The sequence below is a fragment of the Cryptotermes secundus genome, unplaced genomic scaffold, assembly GCF_002891405.2.
Source record: "Cryptotermes secundus unplaced genomic scaffold, Csec_1.0 scaffold21, whole genome shotgun sequence".
In the NCBI taxonomy this organism is placed as follows: Eukaryota; Metazoa; Arthropoda; class Insecta; order Blattodea; family Kalotermitidae; genus Cryptotermes; species Cryptotermes secundus.
The window spans coordinates 793,566-820,703 of NW_019742548.1; the positions used below are offsets into that span (position 1 = coordinate 793,566).

The window sequence follows — 27,138 nt, forward strand, 5'->3', positions numbered from 1 at the left end:
TACTCATTCTGTGACAGGTATTGAAAAATACATTTTCTAATGATATCTTCTGAAGACTTCTACCTGTCACATTTTCCCTTCCTCCTTTCCTCCTCCATATTCCATGACACGTAATTCTCTCAGTTGTTTCTTCCCAATTTCTCTGCTACTGTTGCATAAAATTATATAATGTTGAAATTTGAAATTTTAAAATTTAATTTATGGTCCTAGTTTCATCTCATGAAATTAATTTGAGTTTATGTTAGCATTTTTCCGTATGACATAGGCTAAACACACACCTAACAAAATATCAAGGGAAAAGGAAATGTACTCGTAATAATAATAAAATAACTGAGAAACACGTTTGGAAGTATTTAATAAAATAGAAAACCTATTTAATTGAAAGTACATTGGAATTTTCTACATCAAAAGCTCACTTTAATGCTGGTGTGCTGAAACTCCAATATTCTGTTTACAATACTCGAACGTTCATGACACAGACTCCATAGAAAGCCAATTATGTGATAGTTACCTCGCTAGTCGATTGGCGTGCTGATTATTGCCTAGCAACGAAATATAAGCATTCATCCTATTGTTGAGTTCGCTTGCGCGACTGAAGGTTTCTTCCATGTCGTTGCCAAGAAACGTTCTGGCCATCCACGTTGCAATATTATAGGACTACATTGCAGTTTTTTTTTTTATTTCAGCATCGTCAGAACATGTAAAATCACGCACACAGTTGTAGCACCAATACTGCAGACTTGTATTCAGATGTGCAGGATTTGAAATTCAGCCAGAGCACCAGTAAGATGGAGATACCTGGGTAGGCCACAACTACTTCCTTTCCAACTCATTATTCACGAAACGTCCTTCTGTTCAACCTTGTAAACTCCAGATATTGCGGCTGGCCGCCTTTCCAGAGATGCCAGCCTCCCGATGACGCGCTCCTGCCAGCAGCATTGATAAGAACTAGCATCAGAGATGAGGTCCTTTTCCCAGGGAAACCGGTGCGTCAGAGACCGGGATGGGAACACATTCAGGAGTGATCAAACACCGTATCACAAGAACACCACTCCGTGTATTACACGCATTTAATTTGACGATAAGTACAGCCATTGTTGGTGGGTGTATTCTAACTCTCCTTTTAGCTTCATCGCACTGCTTAAACCTTCCACCGTCAATATTGCCCTTTCTCTCCCTGTTCAATTATACCCACTGTAAACGCCTCCCTACTGTAACTCCCTTCGTCCTCTTCTACCACTGACTCCCTAGCTTTATATCTCGACTCTTCCTGTTCACTTATACCCACTGTAAACGCCTCCCTACTGTAACTCCCTTCGTCCTCTTCTACCACTGACTCCCTAGCTTTATATCTCGACTCTTCCTGTTCACTTATACCCACTGTAAACGCCTCCCTACTGTAACTCCCTTCGTCCTCTTCTACCACTGACTCCCTAGCTTTATATCTCGACTCTTCCTGTTCACTTATACCCACTGTAAACGCCTCCCTACTGTAACTCCCTTCATCCTCTTCTATCACTGACTCCCTAACTTTACATCTCAACTTTCTATTCACATAATACTCGCTTCCAGCGTCTCCCTACTGCAACTCCCTTGACCCTACTCTACCACTCCTCTCTAACTATACATCATGACTCACTATAACTGACTGGCCTTCTCTTTTTCCCGACTTCCATACTCCCTTTTCTAACATTTAGGTAGCACCCAGTTACAACCCCTAAGTGGCCTTCACTTGGAAAGGGTTACAGCCGGATTCTAATAATGAGCGCCAGTCCAGCATTTAGCTTGTTGGAGAGAGGTGTTATCTTCAAACCTTCATTTCAGCTTTTATCGTTACAAGATGCACATTAAGGGACCAAACGCAGTTGGGGTGACATTCCTCCTGGGAAACTCAAAATAAAAGCAAGGACTGATTTCCCCAAATGCCTCCCTTCCAAAACAGAAGATAACATTTAAACGACAATGGTGGCGCCATGGAGAAGATACCAGGCTCAAGTGCACTGTATGATTCTGCCTCCATGATCACCATTGTCGCCACAAGCCTAAGGAGGATTCAAAGGAATAACAATTATATGGTCACGGGATGGCACCTCAATTCAGACACGTATGTCATTCGCGTAGAATTAATAATTGGAATTTTCATAGTCGGTGTCAAACAATTTTAAGTAAGGGAAGTACGGCTACAATATGCACAGCACTGTAAAATAAACTGCAAAAATAGTATGTGTAAAACCATTCAAGAGCATGAACCAAAAGATTTTTATGACAGAAAATTCCTTTTTTTACTGATACTTTATTGCACAGAAAAATCCATTTTATTTTAACATGCTCGGTTTTGTAATACAACAGTGGGTAAGAGTAATTTATATTTTTGACAGTATATACTTACTCTATTGAGGAAAAATAAACACCTCCCACAGTTACAGATTTCAGTGTCATCTTGCTCAGACCTGTTCAACATTGATGAATTCCAGCAATCTTCACCTCAGTGTGCTGCTACTGCTGCTGTAAGTCTGGGTTGTTTGAATGTGCATCCTCAAGAATTGTTCTGTTTCATACAGAGAAACATGTTGCAAGCCTCAGAGTGCAAGTAAACATTATATTATGCTTGCTTTTATTATTATTACAGATTAGACATGTGCAGGAGACAGTATGCTAATGACGTATGCAACAGAGGCACTGCAGGTAGGCTTGTTTACATGAGCTTCAGAAACTTGACTGAGACTATGGTCAACACAGAGCCACTGATGTGACTGTCAATTCTCTGAGATCATTAAACTGGTTTAGTTTTCATTTCACACTTTATTAATCCTTCCTTTCCCAGTGAAGCAATTCAGTATATGATATAGATTCTGCTTGGCCTGCCTTACTGGCCAGTTTTCTATTCATGCAAGAAGAGGTGGCACAACTATTTAGAAAATGTCAGATTTGAGGTATTAACAGCGGTCAAAATTTAGATTTAGTTCTTCTAGGTTATGGCTCAATGTAGTTTTGTTGGCTGCTGCAGTAATTTTGGAAGGAATGTGGCCACAGAAGGTACTTATAAAATGCTGGTGACTGCCTATCACATTGCATGATGTTATAGTCCATAAAACCACAATATTAATGTAGAATATTGTCACATGATAGAGTGACTCTCAGTAGGGTTTTGATTGGAGATTGGATTTACTGACCACTTAAAGGATGTAACTACAAATCACTATAACACTATCGTTAATTTCCATATTTTACAAATCACTATAGGACATGCAAAGTCTTTTCAGTCTGCTGCAGTCTCCACTAGTCTTTCCCTGGTAACAGCCTTTAACATTGGGGATTCTTCAACTGCACCGAAAAAGTCTTCTCTTCACAGGTTCCCTTACAACTGATTAACTTCTAAACTGATCTCAGCTAAAACATCTCGGCTTGGACTGCATAGAAAACACCACTAATTGTTGTATTACAATCGTTTCTGTTTGAACGTGTTTGTTTGCGAAGGTGTTACCCAGTAACCACTGCATATACTTGTACTTTTTTATTAATAATTTGTTGCCTAACTGCAAACGTTTTTAGTTGTTTATTTCAATGTCGTTATCCAGTAACGGCTCTACCCACTACAACATTTTTTACTTTTTAAGATATTCTAATTTGTATTGTAGGAACAGTGGTAGCTTGAATGAATGAATGTATGAGGGGTAGGCCTTCTCGGCCCTTGCACCGAGACCTACAGTGGTCTATTGTGCTTAACAATGGTAGCTTAGTTTGTATCCATATTTCTGGCATTGACAATGTGAAGAAAAATTGTTATCACGTGTATGAGTGACTGTAGCTGGAGTTTGGATTGATGAATGGATTTATTTACCATATATACAATTAATTCAAAACTACAAGCAGTTACAGCATCAATGCTAATCTACAAAACAACACAGCGAACATTAAGCCTTTTCTAGCCTGCTGTATCTTCACCAACCTTTCCCTGGCAACGGTTCCTGACAGTGGAGGTTCTATAGCTTCATGCATTCAAGTCTTGTCTTCACAGACTCCCATACAGAACTGACTTGGTCATCCCAATTTTCTTCAAGATAACTCCTTGGCTCGGACCACGCAGAAACACCCCGTTTCCCAGAGTACCTCTATTGTTGCAGGTTGATTCATTACTGCCGGAACGTGTTTACTGAGCTGTTGCCTAGAAACGTCTCTGGTATATTTGCCTATCTCGCGGTCATCACATAGTAACAGCTATACACACTACAGTATTTTAGCCATTACATTCATTTTTCTGAGACTTCAGAAGTAACTCTCGATGCACTAATGTTGTCAGAGATTTCTGATTTGCTGCAGGTTTATTATTAGTCCTTGTGGTTTTCAGTGAGTTCATGTTACAGACAGTAGGTCACTCCCACAAATGCAGGCATTGATATAATATTTTATTAAAATATCAGTATTTCTATATGGTTGCTAAATTATCCTCTTGGTAAAAGTGAAGGCGTTACATAGGTAGACATGAATTACTAGCTGAATATGAATGTGTTAAGTTTATTTTCTTCCACAGCACACTCAGCCAAAGAACTGAAGTTTACCAGCAATCTGATGACATTCGAGAAGGTTACAAAGTGGGCCACTCTTCTCCAACTTGTAGTGGGGTATAAGAATGTGTGAACCTCTTCCTTCACACCCCCTCCTTTCAATAAAATATGACAAATAACAGTAATTTTACAACAGATCTGAAGGTTGGCTATGTGTAATACTGTCAAGAATTTTGAAATATTTGAGTGATGGCTATGTTTTGATTTTAATATTCTGCACACCATCAGCAAAACGCCCACACAGGAACAGAAATGTTAAATTAGTGCTAGGCTTTAAGGTTTCACATAGCAAGGATAGTGGTACATTAGAATTAATAACAAATTTTATCACAATAAAATTATACCCTACAATTCTAAAAGCTCGAAATCAAATGGTGTATCAAAAGTTCACTTCTAATTAAATCATATCACTTAATAAGAAATAGTTATGTTTATATAGTTTACAAATCTTCAAAATGTGTTTATTTTTACTAATAATACCTTCCTGTAATAATGATCTCCAGAGACATGACAGTGCATCACAACTGAAAATAAATAATTTGAAGGTTTATTACAGAAAACTAAGGTCATCCATGGTGTTCTTTTGACTTAAATTCATGTTTTAATGTGTCACAACGCAATATGATGAATAACACTGAAATTATAATATGCTTTCCAAGAATGAAGGAATGAACTGCATGCTGAAGGATTACAGAAATGTTCTGGAAATATTGAAAGTGTTGGTGGAAGTAATTATAATAATTTTTTAGGAAGAATCTGTTCTATCATATGTAATTGTGAAACGTTTATTTCTGTACAAACCTTGTAATTATTTAGGCATGTGTTGACCAAATAAACAAACACATAAATAAAGTTTAAAGCATCTATGCTACAAAACATTTTATAAACCTTGTCTAAAATAAAGACTTTTGTAACTTTCTGTAACTCAAGAATCTATTTTCTTCTTTCAAAAAATAAACAACCTACATATTCAAAAACTTACCTTATGTATTACTGTGCTTTAACTTAAAATATTCATAAAAGCTTGGACATTGCTTCAGCTCTACATAACTTAACTTTTTGAGAAAATCATAACATAACTTCATTACTACTCATAAGATTATCGTACGCTGAAATTATCATGAATAGTGGATGTTCTAATACAGGTTTACCAATTTCCTGCATGAAAAATTTGAGAGGTTTAGAAAAATTTTGAGTTAAATCTATAAGTTAAATAATTACTGGAAACTGAAATAACTGCATAGTAACACAAGAAACATCAAACAGAATATAAATATCTTGGATTTAGAATGGAGTGACACAATATGAATAAAGCAAAATGCTTCTATATGTGATTACTGCTCTTATAACCCATAAGACCAGTCTAATAGCGATATCACCCACAGGTTTTCTGATCCTCATTTCTTAACATGATTTTATACTTATTTTCCTCAAAACTAACAGAATAGTCAAAACTACAGGTAGCTAGTTCTATGAAATGTAGCTATCTCCAGAATACAAGGAAAAGGACTGGTATTTTAATAGCAAAAGTATGCTGTGTACAAGTCCAAGGGTGAGCTTACCATTTTAAACACCATTAATATGAGTGGAATAACATGAACTAGAGTGTTTCTTCTGACAAAATTTAGTTATGAAAGATTCTGTTGTAGAAAAAGGAACATTCATGAGAACAGCATGAGTAGTTTGTGAATCTAACAAAATACAAGTCTTGTTTAAATTTTAAAAGATTTCCAAAAATGAAATCCCACTTCTTCCACTCCTTATGTAGAAACATAATAAATAAAACCGAAATATTGAATGAGGCAGCTTGCCCTCATCATTGAGCTAGGCTCACTGAAGTTACAAACAGAAATTTATTTTTGGGCTGCATCCAAACATACGTTAAGATGTGCAGTTCTCACTGGGTGATTGGAGAAAACAGTACATTCTCGAAGATTACTCATATTTACTTGGACACACCAGTCAAGGACACATGTAAAATTCATGGATGAATATAAAGGACACAGCTACCCTTTAAACTCTAAATTTGACAAAAATTATTCTTCATTTATCCATAAAATAGACAGTATATGTTTTACTGTCCTCCAGTCTACTGCAGTTTTAGTCTGCAATGAACGAGTCTATGTTAGTTATTCTTTCTGCAGCTATCACCTTCATGCAGTGCTATTAACACAGTGATTTTTCAGAAGTAACAGAAAAGTCAGGCACATGAAGGAGTAAAGTAATTGAACAGCTATGAAAATAATTGCTATTGTGTTGTTACTCTCTAAATGTATCAAATAGGAAGAATTATAATTGGCAATAATTCTTGCTCACCTACAGATCATCCACCATTCAGTTTCATAATTAAGCTGTTCAAACCAGATAAAATGTGTTATGACATGAAAATTTACAGTGACTGTATCAGAATCATGCAGACAGTGAAACTGACAGAAATCAACATAAGTACAAGATTGACTGATCTGTTTCTTCATATTTAGCTGCCATTTCATTATTTTCATTCTCTTGTTATCTCTGTCCCATATGCTGAAACAAGAATGGAATTGGAGCCCCAGGTAAGGGTTGATGTGCTTCCTTCATTTGCTGGATACAAATGTCAGTGCTTGCTCAATCATATCAGTCGTTCCACTTTGGTCACTTCCAAATCAGAATTGAATTAATGAGTGAATAAGAAAGCAATAAATTCCAAAGCAATCCAAGTATGTCACAAAAAAATAGGAGTCGGATATGACCAGTGTGGTAAACCTCTGAATATGTCTATGTGATAATACTACCAGCTTGTATGTGGCACAAGAATGCTCTGATTGTCATTTGCATCAATCACAATATAACATTTGTTCCTCTTCTTTGATAATCTACTAGGATCAGAAAGCAAGAAAATGAAATAAATCAATCTTGTATATACAGAGTGACCATTAGTAACACCATGTGAGCAGTCCTGCAAAATCTCAATAAACATTAATATCCACAAGAATGTCACTTATAACTTATTGTTAAAAACAGTACTACATTTACAGGTGTTATAATAGGTTCAACTGATTAAATAACATGATTAAAATGCAATGCTGAAGCCCTTGAAACCCCCAGCCTCTTCTCTGAAATATCTGGGATGACATGGAAAGAAACTGAATGTCGGGTTATACCGGTTAACGCTCCTATGTTGTGTGGGAAGACACACTGTCATGTAAAATTCACTCGCCAAGCCACACATATTGTTCCTTTTGATGAATGATCCAAACAAAACTGTTGAGGAAGCTTTAAGTTAATTGACTGTTTGTTTTGGAAGAACCAAATGTGTAATAAAAATTCCATTGACATAAAAGTAGCAGATCAGCATGGTTTTAACTTTAAATTTTGACATTCGCTCTTTCTTAAGTCTTAGGTATTTTATTTCAGTTTCCTGATGTAAGATGCAAGTCTCTTCATTAGCCATTATATTTTCTGCTTTAAAAAGATCATGCTCTCATAACAGTCTCACTGAAAGTCTGAGGAAATTTCTTTCCTACTCATTTTTGCTCACCACTGAGATATTACTGGTATCATATTGGTGCAGACTTATTAACATTCAAATCCTTGCTCAAAATCAGTCTCACAATTTTTTATTTATATTCAGTTCTTCTGTTATCTTCCAAACAGTTGATCAACAGACATTTTATCATGCATCGAAATTTGTATAACATGTTGAATCGTTTGTGCAGCCAGATCTTTCTCTATCTATTTCAAGTGAACACATGTGACTTCATTTTGGTACTTTCATAATTGTCTTAGAATATCTCATCCTAATTTCACTTTCATACATGGCATGTTATAGCAAAAAGTCATAATGAAATGAAGTGAAATTAAAGTTTTTATTCCTATTCATTATTCTACTGGTTGACACTCTAGAGTTTGAATACTGACAGCATTTTAAAACAACCCACAACCTCACACACCATAAACAATATAATTTTCTAATGTGTGTTATCATTCGCTAAGACTGAATACAAACAAATCATGTGTTATTTAATTCTTCTAGTTCAGAAGTTTCGCAAATGATTTCATCATTTTTTTCTGACTTAAAAATGAAAATTTTTTTTATCACACTCAGTGAGGTCAAATGTGTCATGCATGGTGTATCCAGGCAATGCCAGATTTGCTAGTCTGGGGCCTGGATGCATGTATTAATATAGGTCCTCTTCTATTTGTTGCTATACAGATAAACTCACATTGGTTAATATGTGAATAATTTATAAACAGATTTCAGAAGGAATGAAAAGATGAGTTTTAAATGCAGCTATTTTATTATAAAAGAGCCCAGGTCCTGGGGTAACTGAACCACTGGAGGCTGGTTGATCCAGTCATGTACAGATATGATTTTTGACGTTACTGGTATCATCCTAACTGTTGAGGGTGAAGATAGGTATCCAGATTTTAGATAGAAGCACCCCCAGGGTGAGATTTTTATTTTATTTCTAATGATAGAATGATAGTGCAGATAATGATAATGGTAAATATAGTGAATGTAAACCATGGAAGGGGCCTGGTATACCTCACATTTGCACAGTTTTGATTTTGTCATAGGTGAGGAAGCATCCAAGGAAAAGTTGGTTCTGAATATGGCTGGTTTTGAATCTGAGACCTTTCAAATGGAAAACCAGCCAGTGCCTCTAGATCTCCATACCCTTAATCCCTTATGTCCTTCTTTATTTTGTGTTTTGTGTGACCAAGGAGCGTTGTTTAGAGGACGACAGGAGGAAGGCTGTCTGGGTTCAGACTTGTGGGGTAGCTCTTCAGCCTTTCACTTTATCCACAACACAGATCATCATTAGTACATGAAAGTTTAATCAAAGTTAAGAACCTGAACAGGTATATTAGTGAAATATCACTACGAATTTTATTTGGTTAGAAATGCTAACCTACTGTCTACTCGTTTGCTTTTGTAATTTTTGTTCATAAAACAAATAACTTAACCTGTTGGAAATATATGAACAGAATGGTATTGATGCAAATGGCTAAGCGTGTTACTAATAACTAACATAAAACCCATTGCAGTAAGACTGAATGACTGCATTAAACACAGTACTTAATATGCTACATATTAATTCCTGAATTACTATACTGCTTCATGAATAACTGAGGGGTAGTGGGCTAACAACTCTTCACATATAACCTAACTTTAACCTCATCAACACAGTTTTACTGTGAAAGTAATAACCAACATTCATGTTCTTAATAACATGCATAAAATGTGATGCAACTAATGATTAATCCACTAATGACAATTATATATATTTTTTAATTAAAATCTGCAGTATACAAAATATTAATTCTAAAATGACATTAAAATGTATGATTTTGGTCTGTAAGGTAGGAAAAGTATTGAAAGTTTAGAAAGTTTAAATAGAAGATTATATCATGCTGACTCATGTGGATGTAATTAATATTAACTAAGGAAAATGTATCATCTTGTTTCACAAAAAGTAATTATACCTTTGTACTGATTACATAACTGATAATTATGGATTGCATATTATCATTTGCTTATTACTAAAACAGAATGTTTTCCTTTATTATTCAAGATTGAAAAATAAGTGTAACTTTCATACAGCAATTGACATTTTAGCAGCAAGACACATTCTGTCTATACAAATCTCTCTCTCTCTCTCTTGGAACACTGAAGCCTGCTTACAAATTTAAATTAGTGATAATACAAATGCCGTTGTGAATGCAACAATTTATTTGGTTGTAGATCTTTGTCTTTTCTTCCTCTACACTATGTGTTTCGGCCGTAATTGGCCATCATCAGGTGTATTTTTCACTATGTAGCTGTCGCGTAGAGAAGTATTAAAGATGAGGAGCGACACACACACACAGGGAGACTGCACAGAATAATACATGAACGGTGCTGAAAACAAGAAACAGCCGCTGCAGCACATGTAGACAAGAGCAGAAATTTTAAATTTTAAACTGTAATTCTAAAATCAAACTGACAAGCATGTGTTGTCTAGATTTTAAAACAAAACTGACAGGCTTATGTTTTAGATTTTGGATTGTGTGCAGTGTGACAGCTATGTAGTGAAAAATACACCTGATGATGGCCAATTATGGCCGAAACATGTAGTGTAGAGGAAGAAAAGACAAAGATCTACAACCAAATAAATTGTTGCATTCACGATGGCATTTGTATTATTACATATAGAAGTGTATAGTGCAACAGGATGCTTAAATATAATATATTAAATTAGTGAATTGAGTTATTTTCTCATACAAATGCATGAAACATAAAATAATTAACATCTCATAAATCGTCTAAATAATGTTTCACTATGCATGAATATCTAGAAAAATAAACCAAAAAAATGATAATTTTACTTTAGAATCAAATATGGCATAAACTCAAGCATTAATTAATGTGGTATTTAATAATAATTTTTCAAATTAAATCATTCTCTTGAATTTGTTTAGAAAAAGTGCTAAATATTTTGTGCAACAGATTGTAAAACACAGGGTTGTATAAAAGGTGGGGAATTTCCTGACCAGCTGTGAAACAATCATTTAATCAAAGACATTGCTGTATGAATGATGTAGTTAATTATTTATGTGAGAACAAAATTAAAATGTGTCCTAGGAAAACAGATTGTGGAGGTGTTAAATGGAATGAGCTGTATCAGGATTGTCCCAGGACAGGTATTGACATAGTTAGGAGACAAAGTTAAATATGGTCCAGTTATTTAAAAGAAATGTTATGAATTCTTATATATAATTTTATAGATTTAAATAATCATTTTCTGACAATATATATATATATAGGTTCTTAATTTCTTTCACCAGGTTTTGCATATGTTGGTGGTGCATGTGTTGTCAACAAAAGGCTGGAAAAAGTCAACAGTGTTGCCATCATTGAGGACACTGGTGGTTTCTCAGGAATCATTGTTGGAGCTCATGAAGTAGGACACTTGTAAGTTAATAACAGTTAGTGGCACACTTAACAATTTTTGTGGAGAACAAACAAACAATGCCAAGTTCAACATACTTCATAAGGGACAAACACATTCAATGCTCTGCTTGATATTGAAGGGTAGTAATTTATAGGATGTGGTGCCATGTAGTCTGATAGAAGTTTATTAATGTTTCGAAGGAACACACTGTTTCCATCTTCACGGTGAAGAGCAAGCTAATTAAGGAACCAGTAAGCACAGTAAGATGAGCATGGAAAAGTTGGAATGGATGTCGGAGAGTGCAGGAGGTCTGAGCATGCCACTAGAAGTACACTCATCTTACTCTGCCTGCTTGCTCGATTTACTCTTTGGCCATGGATATGAAAGCAGTGTATTCCTCTGAAATATCAGTATGACTACATGGTGTCATGTCTCAGAAGAAAGTCACTGCCAAGAAAACCTTAAATCCCACAAGTTCATTATTATATTTAGGATACAGTAAGTTATCAATAACTAGCATACACTTGAACATTATCATTATGCTTCAGACAGTGCTTGAGGTGGAATGAAAATAGAACCAGGATGGTTTTCCCCTTTTAATTCATAGACATAATTGTACAATGCATTTACTGCCAAAGAAGTAACGGGATGCTTTTAAGCCATTTAGAAAAGAACCGGGATGCCATCCTGCCGCATCCCGCCCCACCTCAAGCCCTAGCTTCAGATATACAGGGTATACCTAATGTAGTCTAAACATTCCCATCACAACATACAAATGTGAACAAAAAATACAACTTATATTTATATACTCGTAACTTATAATTATGTAATTTGTAATCTTATTATTTTTTCAACTAGACTGTTATTGTACAGAAGTCATTGTATTTATATTGTATTTGACTTGCTCCATATCCTATAGTGTCTATCTGTATCTGGATTTATGGAATGTAAATAAATTGAACAATTGAACAACAGTATTTTCATTGCTGCAACATATAGTACACAATCTGCTAAGTAGTAGCTTCATCAGAATTTAAAATGTGTACTCCTCCTAGAGCTCAAGGATGGAAATATTTATGATAACAGATCATATACTTTTACTAGATGAAGTAATTCACTACTTGTGTGGAAATCTCTAACTTATAGATTCATTTGTAAAAATGTTTATGTTTGAAGTAAATTTGAGTTCTGTATTTTTTAATAAAAAGTCACTGAAATCCATGATATGTCCTGTTAATGTTTCTTATGTACTGATGTTTGAAAGGTTGGGGGCTGTCCATGATGGCTCCCCTCCTCCAAGTTACTTGGGAGGACCTGGAGCAGAGAAATGCCGATGGGAAGATGGTTATATCATGAGTGATCTCCGTCACACAGAGAAAGGGTTCAGGTGGTCACCTTGTAGTGTAGCATCTTTTCATCATTTTCTGAAGTACGTATAGAAGAATGAATCGTTCTCCTTAGACAATGCAGAGTTTCCCATGCATAGGAAAGCTGTGGAGCCTAGTCATCGTTAAACTTAAGTTTGGAATCCTTTGGATAATTCCACCACATGACGGACCTCAATCAAAGTGGGCAGGCTCAAATCAGCTTTCTTTCACTGGAAACTGGGGTGTATCTCGCCAGAGATAAAGTTGTTAGAACATGAAGCTGACAGACCATTCACCTCTTTCTGTCTCAGTTGTCTAGTGTTTAGTAACGGAAACAAATTTACCCATTCTTGTTTTGGTTAGACCTTTGGTTCATAGTAAAAATAAAATGTGTTATTGAACAGTTTTCTTAAGTTCTTTGTGCATTTTTGTTAATTTTATGTAAAACACGGAATTTGCAACTACTGATATTTTGGACATGCGTAAATCATGCATATATATTGTGTATAAACTAAATAGTACTTTGAGAAATAAAAAAAATGAGTTCTACCACACACAGAACAAGGAACATGTAGAAGGCATTTGTTTTAACATTTGATAAGCATTTGTTCATAGTGCATTTGTTCATCCTTAGAGACGACACAGGAAGTCCTAACTGTAGACCAACCATTTTAAGAGAGTCCTGTAATCCCACACAATATCGCTGATTTCTATATTTATTAACTTGTAATGAGCACATTTGGATCAAAATTCATATCATATCAGATATATTATGTGAGATAGAGCATTTTGTTATATATACATAATGCAAACATGTTATACATTTACAATAAATTAATTACTTTTACAAAAATAATCTGGATTCTATGCTGTTTTGTGAACTTCATCACTTCAGACAGCAGTTATCACCCTTACATTTATCCCTTTAAGAGTCTTCATATTATAGAGTTTGTGCTCTCTGTATTTCATGAACAGCATTTATATATGATGTATGGAAAAATTCTTACTCAGCAGTTTAAGGGTAAAATTACTACAATAATCTTGAAGAATTCTATCTTCTGGAATATAACGCCATATCGAGCAGAGAAAGTCAACTGACGTTTCAGAGGAAAATGTTGCCTTCATCTTCAGGGTCAAAGGATAGGACAAGAAAGAAACCAGTATGAAACAGAGTATAAGCTCTACTTTCACCAGACTACTTGGTATTATGATACAGAAGATTGAATTCTTCATAACCACTGCTGTGAGAACCTCAAATTCAACACACTGTTTATTTTGTTTCAGTGGTGATACAGCAACATGCCTATACAACTCGCCTCATGAAGACGAATCTCTGCCCCGTGTTCTTCCAGGCAAATTACTAACCCTTGATGCTCAGTGCAGAAAGGACAGAGGAACAAGTGCTTGTTTTGTAAGTTTGCTCAATTCATCAACTAAATTTTACAGTGCAGTTGTTCCCATTTTTCCTGATTTTCTGACTTGTAAAATGGCAGCAGGTTTCCCAAGAACCAGTCCCATATCTTCCTCTGATGGTACAGTACAGAAAATAGCCTACTCATCTTATTATGTGTATTACTAGGATGTCTACTGAAAATATTCATGTTACAGTGCAAAAATCATGCTTTATGTGACATTGAAGTCAAAGAAGTATCATAATCACTCACAGTTAACATTTGCAGATACAGGTTATGCACAGGGGCATAAGAAGTAATTTGTCAGCCACATCCATCTTACAAGGATCCAAGGTTCATATAACAGCTCCTGCTCCCCATTCTAATAGATGTGGTGACTGACCATAAAGCCATGTTCATAGAAGTCAAGAAACTGGTTGATATTTCAGTTTCTTGCCACAATGACCATCTTGTTTCTCTCTCTATATATACTCGTATAGTCTCAAAATGTGATCATGATCAAGATAAATTACTCCTCAGCTGAGATTACATAACCCAGCAATGTTAAATTTTCAACAGTCAGGAGTTATGAAAAATTCAGATGGTGACAATCGGCAGCCTGCTTACAGTTCAGTTTCTCAAAGATGGCTCCTGAGGGATGAAAGTAACAATATTTTTTTTCACAGTTCAATCGCCATATTGATTAGGCTATGGGTTGAATGACCGAGGAATTAGGATTGCATTCTCAAAAAGGGACAAGGGATTCTTCTCTTCTCCACAGTATTCAGAATGAAGTGTGAAGCTCACCAGTCACCTCAGTTTGGTGTCATGGCTGAGAATGTTTGGAGCCATAGCTTCCCTTCCCCATATATCTTCTTGGCATAATGCTTAAGAGAACAGGGCCTACATTACTTTTATCTGTGAGGCCGAAGTTTGTTTGTTGCAAACAACTGACAGGAACTGTCAAAACAATAAGGCATTCCTGACAGAACTAATAATGCCTGCCTTCTTATTGGAGAGACTTTCAGTCTCAGTGTTGTTAATATACATTCAGTGTAGCCAACTCCACACCCAAATCTTTCCGTTTTTCTCTTTATAATTTTTCAGATATCACATACAATGTCAGGGGCATGCAGTAGCATAGTTGCTTGAGGCACTGTGCTGCAAGCTAGAAGGTCACAGCTTCAATTCCTGATAAGGTCATTGGATTTTTTCCAATTTACCTAATCTTTCCAGCTGCACTATGGCCCTGGGGTCAACGCCAGCTATAACAGAACTGAGTACCAGGAATCTTCCTGGGGGTAAATTGTGGCTGGCATGTAAGGCTGACGCTGGTCATGGTAGCCAAGCGGTCTAAGGCATGCACTGTCTTCGCTCGCTCGGAAGCTGGGATCCTGGGTTCGAATCCCACTCAGGGCATCGATGTGTGTGCGTTTTTCTGTTTGTGTACAGGTAGAGGCCTTGCAACGAGCTGATCACCCACCCAAGGAGTCCTACCAAATGTGTAAGATCTAGAAAAACTGAAGTGAACGAAAAATTCATGGAGGTAGGCCTACACCCACTGGGGCTGTAGTGCCAAGAAAAAAAGAAATATAAGGCTGAAAACCTTGCTGCCATCTGTGAGCTGATTGTCTAGAAAATGTGGGAGCCTCAACACCTCACAAACCTATGGTCTTCCATGCCTGTTAAAGGGACAGCTAGCTACACACAATTCCACCTAAAGCAAATCAGTCATTTAGCCACCTCCTTTCTATAAATATTCATTACAAAATTGAAAACTTCCTGAAACTCTCTTTGGGCTGGTTTTCATTTTGAATTTTCTCCACTGATTTCAGATGCGTGAAATCTCAGATCAGTTTTTTGATGCATGTACACTTGGCTTTAAACTCTTGGTTTCCTTTTTCCCCACCTGGTTAGTCATATTATTTAAATACCAAAAACAGATGAAAGGGAAAAATGGAGGTAGTAATCAACACAAATCATTTAAATACTTAAAGGAGTGGTAAAAGTTGCTAATTCTAAAATACCAATTACTGAGGGTGCAAAAAATATGTATATAAAATGCTAACTTGAATTTTGGTTGAACATAAACTAAGCCATGGAATACCGGCTCTCATCTAGAAAATCATCTCTTTCCTAATGAAGAACTGTGAACATGGTTTCTATAATGGAGTATATATTTCATTACAGAAAGATGATCGAGTGTGTGCACAGCTGTTCTGCTTTGATGCAGGGTCAGGTTACTGTGTGGCATATAGGCCAGCAGCAGAAGGATCTCCCTGTGGTGATGGACAGGTAAAATGGTGAACTAAATCACTGAGCACTTTTTCCTGATGATCTCTAAGACGATTTATATATATATATATGAATAATTACAGGCAGAATTATCAAGATGACTGCTAAATAATCTTACATACAGACATGTTTCTATCTAGAATTATGAATATTTCAGAATTTACAAACTAAGGACAAACTGAGAAATACATGTACACAAGATTCGTGAAATTAGAATTAGTCAAATCTGTTACTCTGTCAGTGTACCTTCCTTTCCAAAGACCTCTTTTGAACAATTAAGACAATTCTAAAGGATAACAGGAATCCGAGATGAAATTGCAGTGACCGAAAACCGGCAATATTGCTCCCTCCTGATGACGGCAGATTGCAGAAATGTAGAAAGGATTCTTTGCTAAAATTTATTTTTAGACCGTTAGATTTTGCGAGTCTGTATTTCAACATCCCGTTGCATTTGTTCAACTTAACGTCCATTATTTATGGTCCGTCAATATTGCCACACTCTTCCATTCGCCACTCAATTTAGTTTAACCTTATACACCTCGACACTATATGTTGCGGCCCAAACAGCCATCTTCAGGTGTCTTGATATGTTACAAATATTTTTATTAAACTGTGTCAAGCCTGCTACACTGTCTTAGTTCATGTTAAAATCACACGCTGTAGTCCTCTTTTTGAGGTAAAACCAGATAAAATCCTTTAAAGTTTCTATTATACCCACGCTATTTTGGTGCATATTATTTCACCTCACACAGGGTGTCGTCCATTTCATAAATGTATGTGTGTGTCCAGGGTGTTTTTCTTGGCAGCTTGCCCCTCATGTTCTTAGCCTACTTTTCAGTTCTGACTGCCATATGCCAGTAAAGACAACACCACATGCTGTGGAGGAAACACGCAAACCAGGGGCATATGGCAGTCAGAACTGAAAAGTAGGCTACAAATGTGAGGGACAAGCTGCCAAGAGAGACACCCTGGACAAACATACATTTATGAAAATGGATGACACCCTGTGTGAAATGAAATAATATGCACCAAAATAACGTGGGTATAATAGAAACTTTAAAGGATTTTATCTGGTTTTACCTCAAAAAGAGGACTACAGCATGTGATTTTAACACGAACTAAGACAGTGTAGCAGTTTTAACATAGTTTAATAGAAATATTTGTAACATATCAAGACACCTGAAGATGGCCGTTTGGGGCCAAAACATGTAGTGTCGAGGTGTATAATGTTAAACTAAAGTGAGTGGCGAATGGAAGAGTGTTGCAATATTGACGGACGACAAATAATGGATGTTAGGTTAGATTTTACATTTGAAAGCAGGACGCTTAAGAACGGTAATGGTGTTATGTAAAATATATTACTCACCTCTTCTGACATATGAAGCAGAATATCGAATGTGGACTGAAATGAAATTTCTGTGTATTGCTAAGAAAAGATCATATGCTATATATGTAAAACAGTAGGATTTCTTTGAGAATAGAAAGTGAAGATATAATGACCATTGTGGATGCCCAAATGGGGGAATATACACAGGCTGGAGCAGATAAAATATGAACAAAGACATGTCAGGAGAGCTAACGGTAGGATATGAAAGAATGAATAATGCTGAATTACAAGACAACCTACTCAGGTGAAGTGGAAAGGATGACAGTAATGGTGATGATGGTGGTGATGGTGGCGATGATAATGATGATGATCAAGGCCCAGAGTAACAGAATATGTGAAAGCCTATTGTTGATTAACATCTGGGTTTCCCTAGAACATGTTACTTTTCACATATTTGCATATCACAGCTAAAAATACCTTCTGAAATGTATTAAAATCAAACTGAATTTAAATTTATGAACATAGTATTAATTTAATATTTCATCACTGTTGATGGCATATGAGGGTTGTTTAGATGAAACCAATTTGCATGTTTGATGTGATAAGGATGTCGAGATTGTGATGGTGCAATATTTCCAGCACCAGCCCAGGGGGTTTCTTGAAGAGTGCATCCATTGACTGATGCATGAGTGGGCTGCCTGACCAATCATCCATGGAGACTGTTTTTAATGGCCTCTACTTGCTGCCCCAGAACAATATATGAATGTGTTTCATTTTGAACTCTAATGTAAAGGTTAGCTGCTAGGCTTGGACTGAAGGCTTTCTCACAGAGCCTTTCTTTTGGCAGTGTTAGACAATAACACAATAAATCTTTACTCTCAAATGTTCTTGGTTCAACAGTCTCCATTAATGCTTTAGAACAGAGGGTTGTGTTCTTAAACAGTGACAAACTCTTTTGGATCCTGTATATTCATTGCAAACTCTGCTTAATGGTGCTGTTGCATGTTTAGATTTTTAGTCACATAAACTGGACTGATAGGCCTACTAGACAACAGATTGAAATACAGGCTATTAATTTTACTAAAGGTATCAAGTGAATACCAACTTTACTAAAACTCTTCAACTACAAATATTTTTCTTGACTATCTGATGTCACATTAACATGGTATCTGGTAAAGAGTGTGATATCTCTCTAAATTCTTATTGACCCATTGTGTTACATGTTCCATAGAGTTCTGATCTGTTCTGATCAGTCCTGCTAATAAATGTGTTACTTACATTATCTAACATTAGGGCTCTCAACTTTGCATCAGAAGTTTATTTTGTGACTAGTATGCAAGACATCTTGTGCTCCAGAGAAGCATACAGTTAGTTATGTGTGGGATTTATGTGGGAGTAGAACATTAGATGTCTTCTAAGATATCACACTTATAACAGAATTTAGAGGAAGAGTAATAGAGACTGTGGCACAAAATCAGAATGATGACAGTAGCTGTAACAATGGGTAGTATATAATAGCCTTACAGGTTAGATTCCTTTGTGGAAAATGGACTGATGGATAGAAATATTATTCTAACCATTTAACATAACTCCTAATGAGTCACTAAATCTTTCTCTTAAAATGAAGTGGTCAGAGTGTAATTGTCAACAATCAGCAGCTCATTAAATTAGTTTCTCACTGTGACAGTTATCAATAAGAATATGCTTGAAAGATAAAGATTACTGACGCACCTTAATTTTCACAAATGTCGTTTTACTTAATTTTATGTATATGCTAATTTATGTAGTACTGCCTGAATGGACGCTGTGTGGCAGAACATGAGAACATTATACCAGATTACTCACAGAATACTCCTTCATACCTGAGGCGCAACGATGCTGATTCTGCTGCCACACAGACACGACCTGTCTATGCACAGCCTCCTAATGGCACTTCACAGAGGTAAATTGTAACCGAATAACATAAACTGGAAAGGCCACTATGTCCCATATTATCGAATTATGAATTATATAGATTTCTATTAATCATAAAAGTAGCATTGATACTTTTTATCAGTACTTCTCTAGAATCAGTGACCTCAGTCTCAGAAATAACGTGTGAAGGCTGGGAGAAGTCACATGTCTGAATGAAATGTCAATATCAAATCTGAGAATTTGTACAGCAACTAATGTAAGATGCTAGCTCAGTAGCAAAGAGACTGGAGGATCGGGGTTCGACTACCAGCATGGACAGGGATATTTCTCTTCACCACCATTTTCTTACCAAATCTTGGATTCATTCAGCCTCTTAGCCAATGGATACCAATGGCTGTTTCCCTAGGGGGCAGAGAGGCTGGAAAATGAAGCTGAGCACTCACCTCCATCCTGTGCTGAAGATAAGATGTGTTGAGCTCTACCTCCACTCCCCTGTATATTTTCATGCTGTGGTGCTTGAACATAGCCAACATTCACTTAGTTTATAAAATCAAGAGTCATTATGAGAGACCCACAGGTGTAAGTGATCACCTCTCCCTTGCTTCTGAGAATAAGTAATATATACTGTGACTACCAAAATGTTGTGTTTATTGCTATATATACAGTGTGTCACACACAGACAGTTTCACATCATGATATTTTTCCCTTAAACCTCATGTAAATATAAATCTCAGCTAGATATTTATTTCACTAGATGGGACTTAGTGGTCATGCCATTGTGTACATAACTGTCCATAGTCTGGTGATGGGTAGGGAATCCTGAGTGGAGCCTAATAACAAGCGAGAGATTCTGCAGTGTGTGATCTGGTGGAGTAACAATATTATAATTACGCTAATCCGATGACAATTTCTGACAAAATTAGATACCAAGAGTACAGTCTTCTGGCATGTGATGCCATATAATCTGGCACATGGATACCAATGTTTTGAACCTGTGTAACAAATTACACAGCATCATACTCCAGAAGATTATATGCAATTTCAATACTCACCTCCATGAGAACCTCAAATTCCACAAAATTATTTCTGGTAATGTAGTTTATGGGCACCTTTGCACCTGGTATGTGAAAGTGTTGAAGTTTGAAGTCTGTGTTTTTAGTGTAGTTGGAGGTGAAGGCCATCAGGAAATTGATTGAAAATAGAAAGCATTTTAAGCAATTTCAGTACAACAAAATACTGCTAATTTTTAGAAAAGTTCATTTCACAGTGTACATATTCAGTTTTATTGTATGTGTGTGTACATGTATCTCATATGAAGAACAGCTTATTGTGCTGCATGTTGCTTGAATGTGTAAATGCTGTGGCGAACTGAGGTTCTTGAATGGTACAAGAAAGACAGTGAATCCTTCCATTAGGCTGCATGAGAAACAATGAACTTGCAGCATAAACTGTAAACTCAAAACTTATTAAGAACACACACAAAAAGAGCATATGAATTTTACAAATTTAGTCTTAAAAGTATCTTTCACAAGACCACTTCATGAAATTCTATAATACCATACATGATACAGTAGAATTAATGTGACAGTTATTTTGGTCATTCTTATTCATTTAGACCCATTAGAATGAGCTGGTCTTGATCACTGGACCTTGTCTAGTGACAGTACTTTAATTTAAGTTGATATTTGCTGGGGATATACAAGATCTCCTTATCTTACATTTTTTAAAAACAACTCAAAATGAAATTCTAGATATGCTATCACTTGTGCCATTCAATACAAAATACCTCTGACTGTACATATTATTTAATAGGAAAGACTGTGTTGTATGGAATAATGTGTGATGAATCGCTCATGCACAGGTCACCATTGGATGAATCCTGGAGTAAAGGAAGCACAACTACACCTATTCCCTCACCAATTCCTAATAAATATATAAATAATTATCACAATAACAATAATAAAGGTGATTCATATTACAGCAGCACAATCAGCACAACAAGAAACCCCTATGCCTTTAACCAGTATTATACACAATCAACAAGTACAACTAAAACCCCTTATTCATTCAATGTCAATCAATTCTCAACAGCAAAAACACCATTTGTCTTCAACATACATGCCTCTTATTCCACAACAAGAAATCCATATGACTTCAGTAACAATAAATACACATCAACAAAAAATCCTTATGATTTTGGTAACCTGAATCACTACACAAGCACTAAGAACACTAACAGTCAGACTTCTGGGTCAACCAAATTTTCCTATAATTACTTCAACCAGTATCACTCAAGCAGCACAACAAGAAGTCCATATGCAGGACTCAGTTATTTTTCAACTGCTAAATCTGAATATACATCTAATTCTGTTTATAAATTATCATATAATAATTATAATGTATTTACAACCCCATCAACAACCACCGCCAAGAAAATCCAACCCCATTATATTTCCTCAGCTACACAAAACTCACCATCTATTATCAACAACACGAATGTAGAAGCTTCAGTTTATAATGGTAAGTAATGTTCGCTGAAGAAGAAGCTGCTGAAACTACATACTTCTCTAACCCCGCCCCAAAAAACTGCTTCATATAATTTTACATAAAAGCAAACATCCTGTGTTTCTTAAAATATTTGCTTATTCCTTTAAATTATATATGGTATTTTAAATCTTCACTTACTGCATAAATTGTATATTTTAAAATGACCAAAACATAATCGAACTTCTCTAATTACTGAAATGAATGAATAAATGATACATGGCATTTCTTCATGTGTCATTTGATGATTAAAATTCAAATTAACAGCTTTACATTAAAACCTCTATCTCCAAAACAAATGTACATTCTTGCTGGTGACATCCTTACTTAACAGTGTAAATTATCAATGCCACATAATGTCATGTGTAAATCTTGACTGATTTTTATCTATCTGTTCTCCAAAATCTGTCACAGTACTGTCAGTATCAAGTATATAGGAGGCTCGAACTTTCATTTTTTAACATGGTATATGGATTCATTAAGTTTTTCATCTCATAGCCTGGAACATTTTCAGCACCATCATCACACAAGAAGACATGGGTCAGATATCCAGTACTTCCCCTCCATCTTCCTCACTGCATGTTTGCATGCATTTTGGGTAGATTCTGGTATAAGCTTACAGGTTTCAGCTCACACAACCATAAGAAATACTAACATATATAACTGTTCATTTTCATTTCTGGCCATATTACTGCCTGTTTGTTGAGTGAGACAGTGATTATGAGATGCACAAGAAAACTGCATGCTAGTGTACACTATGATTAGAGGTTCAGTCCAAATAAAATAAAGTAAAATAAAGTTTTCAGAAAAGCCACTTTAATTACCTGAAATTACAAATTTATTTTTTAATACAGAGTTTGCTAAAAAGATTGCTATGATTTCTGGCACCTGTGGCTAGGGAATGAAAATAGATATGAGGGTACTGTTTGCAGCATTTTATTAATCAAGTGAAACGGTTTTCTATATACAAAAGCGTAGAAGTTGTTAGGAAAAAACCACTTCACAGTGAGCGCCATCTGTAGCTCTGAGTATATCCCACCTACAGTGCGCCTCTTGCCAGATATGCTGTAACATGTCCTTTGTAACATTTTCAATTCCTGCAGTGATCTGTGCTTTGATATCATCCAGCACAAGTGTATTTACTCTTTCACTGCATACCTGTCTTCCACACAGCCCAAAAGAAAAAATTCTGAAGGTGTAAGATCAGGAGAATGAGTGGGCCAAGTAATTGGTCTTTCTCTTCCTCTCGATCTACCTGGGACATTCACATTCAAACAGTCATGGGCAATGTGAGCATAATGAACAGGTGCACTGTCTAGTTGAAAAATGAGATTACTGTTAATGTTGTATTTTAGCGTCCTGTTGCACTGATTCGTGTCCATGATGTGCATGTATTGACCGTCTTCCAGTGCATACAATCTCACTTGTCACTTCACTACATGTTACAACACACGCCGACACAAAAGAAGGACACATCACAAGACACAGTATACACAAAATATAGGAAGGACGACTCCCATAGCGGAAGATTGATATAATACGCGAGTTTGAAATACGACACATAAGATGATAAATCTTAACAAATTTTAATATATAAATTTTATTATAGTACATGACGAGTATACATTTTAAATCATTTTATAAACGACACATGATGGCGAGCAGTGCAATAGTTTAACATAAATAACGCACCTGAGGATGGCACAGTGATGCCAAAACATGTAGTGAAGTGACAAATGAGACTGTGTGTACTGGAAGACGGTCAATACATGCACATCATGGATGAGATTACTGTTGTTGTTGTTGTTTCTGTTATTGAGCTGCAGAAGAGCATAATTCTCCAATATGTATAGGAATGAATTGCTTGTAATGATGTCATCATCAAAGAGAAACAGGCAAGTGACTCTTTCATATGTCAGTGTACATGACACATTCACTTTAAGACTATCCTGTTCATGTTCTAAATGTTCTCTGAGAGGCTCACTGCCACAGATGACACAGTTAAGCTGATTGATATGTCCAGTGATGTGAAACTTTGCCTCATTATTGTGCTTCAAAATTTGTGTGATCATGTGCCATAAATTGTGAAGTAAGCTGTTTATCACATGCTCTTAAGTTTCTGGATTGCCTGTAATTTTTACGGCTTTAGATGCAGGCTTTTCTAAAGAATTTGTGGGCAGTCAGATGTGGCATCTGTAACTCTGTAGTTGTTTGGGAAATTGACTTCTTTGGACTCCATGTGAAAGCCTGTCTAATATGATCCACATCTTCATCAAATCTCCTAAGCTGCCCAGTAGAATGTCTTCTTTCCACACTGCAAGTCTGTTTAAATTGCTTGTACTATCTCCGTGTTTTTGTCATCAGGTGATCTCACATCATACTCATGTCTAAATTCAAACTGAACACAATGAATTCAAATTTTGGGCGCCACATGGTGTGTGCTTTCTGCCGCATGGTAGACACTATAGTCATCATGCTGCTGTCTGTAAACTATAGCTGGGATGCGAATTCAACTTGTATCAGTTAAACTGTTTGAGTTTGGAATTACACTGCAAGTATAATCATCATTGTATTTGCTTTCATTCTTCAATTCTCGGGCGTTTCAAATCTCAGCAATCCTCTTGGTAGGTCATGTACGTTTGTATTTTGCAGCTGCTGGTGACAACTTTGTAGTCAAAACATGTAGGGTGTGAGAGAGAACCGCAACAAGAAGGGTTTGACATCTAATTTTACTGCCTAGAATTAAGGCATAAATACAGTGTTGACTTGTGTGCTCCTGATCTGGCTCTCCTTTGACAAATTTTTATGTCCCAGAAACTAAAAATCATCTTCAAATGGCCCCATTTTGAACAACTTGATAAAATTCAGAGAAATGTGAGGCCAGTTTTGAAAGAACTTCTGAAAAATAATTTCTAGGCATGACAGAGCTGCAGGAGCGTGTGTATAAGCCTGAAAGTGAGTACTCTGAAGATGACCACACTCACTAGAAGCTAATACCATATTTTACAGAACTAATGTGGTTATTTAGAGATAAGACCACCTATATTAACATTCATACCTAAAAAGGACAATAGTGTATTAATCTTACTAGTTGAGGGCTTCTGTAAACAGCTGCATGCTTATGGTATTTGTGGTTTATGGGAATGTTCTCAAAATAATCATGCATTTCAATTACAATGACAAGTAAGTATACAAATATTTTGATAAGACACTTCAGAATCAAGTTTAATTATGGTTAAGAGCCAAGTAGTAATTTATTTAAATTATCACAAAAAATAGTTACTTTTTTGTCCAAATAAATTTCTTTACACAACAGAAAGTAAGTAAACAGTAAGAGAAAGAGATCACTTTGTTTAAAAATCTATGAATGTTACAGAAGTATTAATTTTGATCTAGTTTTCAGGCAACAAAATATAATATTAGAGATTACATAATTATATCAAGACTATAAAAATGTCCTTCTTGCCATTATTTATTATAAATTAAAATTTCAGTTAAATATCTTATGTTCCTACATGCAGCTGGATGGAAAATGAAGAATTGTATTATTTTTTTGTTTTATAAATTTTCACCACTGTCCTAAATTAATATGCAAAGCATGAAGACATGAAAGAATTAATTTTTGGTGTGGAGTAAGACTGGTTAGATATAAAATTTTGTGATGGTATATTATTAATACAATTACTAACATTTCTGACATTATCCACCATCCTGTTGTTATTTAAAAACAATGAATAATGTCCAACAGTCAATAATTGTATCAAGACAGATAAGAATAATAACATTTAGAACATTATCAACCAAGTGTTCAGAACCTGGCAAACTATTTGTATCAATAATGATTAAGTTAACATTTCATTATAGTTGAACGAGAATGATCATCTGTGGTCTGCAGTAAACAACTGCTTAAATAGAACTGATTTATTTTCTTGTTATTTTTGCTGCCTGGCAAAAATTATGCCAACTGTAGGAAGGACATATGTATGGCATACCTTTTCTTTCTGATTTATAAGTTATTGCATAAAGCAATGCAGGATAGTGTACAAAAAATCAGTTTTATCCAAGAAAAATTCAATAATACCGTCGTTCAATCATAAAATTTCCTAGAGCAGTGTTTCTGTTGATCCAGTGAAGATATATTTCAAGAGTAATATTATGGAGAATGATAAAAGCAATAATTATAGGGCATATAAACAACTGTTGTCTGAGAACTGGTAATATAAAATCCATGGTAAAAAAGAACATAAAAATCTACAAATTCTTAGAACCAGTTCACATTGACAGTCATAATCTGGAAATAATATTTCTTAATGATGAAGAGTGATTCTGTCTTACTGGTTACATTACACCCTTGTCTGAAGACATATTTTCAACCTCTCCAATTATGATGTACCTAATTATATTCAAACTTGCAACTGGTGAGTAAAATTCCTCAGCAAAACTTACTTCCTAACAGTTCGATTACCAATGGCACAGTGCAAAGGGGATTTCTGTAACATTTTTTAAAGGCTGGAAATTATTGTTTAAATTCATGTATATGCAGGAGGATTTGAATATAGGACAGAAATCAATTTCACCTTGCCAAAAGCAAATATGGCAATAAGATATGGATATAGCATGACCGTTTGTGAAAAGCCTTTTTATATACCAAAAATTCATTATGAAAATAACGAATTTGGAAGACTGAGGAGAAAAGCAGTCATGGGTAATATCCCTTCATTTGATAGGAAGACCCAGCGTAAATCAGAAAACATATGTCTCTGGGCTAAGCTGCATACACAGCACCTCTTTCATATAAAAAATGAGCACTGACCACTT

General features: G+C 35.7%; 1 protein-coding gene across 6 annotated transcripts in view; it reads left to right on the forward strand.

The window, feature by feature from the left end:
* The window catches only part of LOC111873238 (A disintegrin and metalloproteinase with thrombospondin motifs 16), a 512,595-nt gene that overhangs the window by 482,667 nt on the left and 2,790 nt on the right, over positions 1-27,138 (forward strand). For 4 of the 6 annotated variants that reach the window (XM_033755019.1, XM_023867781.2, XM_023867782.2 and 1 more), the window contains exons 10-16: positions 2,630-2,685; positions 11,376-11,502; positions 12,747-12,911; positions 14,134-14,260; positions 16,431-16,535; positions 19,650-19,804; positions 21,638-22,296. In XM_033755019.1, the coding sequence (XP_033610910.1) occupies positions 2,630-2,685; positions 11,376-11,502; positions 12,747-12,911; positions 14,134-14,260; positions 16,431-16,535; positions 19,650-19,804; positions 21,638-22,296 (1,394 nt within the window). The remainder of the gene's footprint in view (positions 1-2,629; positions 2,686-11,375; positions 11,503-12,746; positions 12,912-14,133; positions 14,261-16,430; positions 16,536-19,649; positions 19,805-21,637; positions 22,297-27,138) is intronic. The other 2 variants (XM_023867783.2, XM_023867784.2) reach the window with 2 other exon arrangements.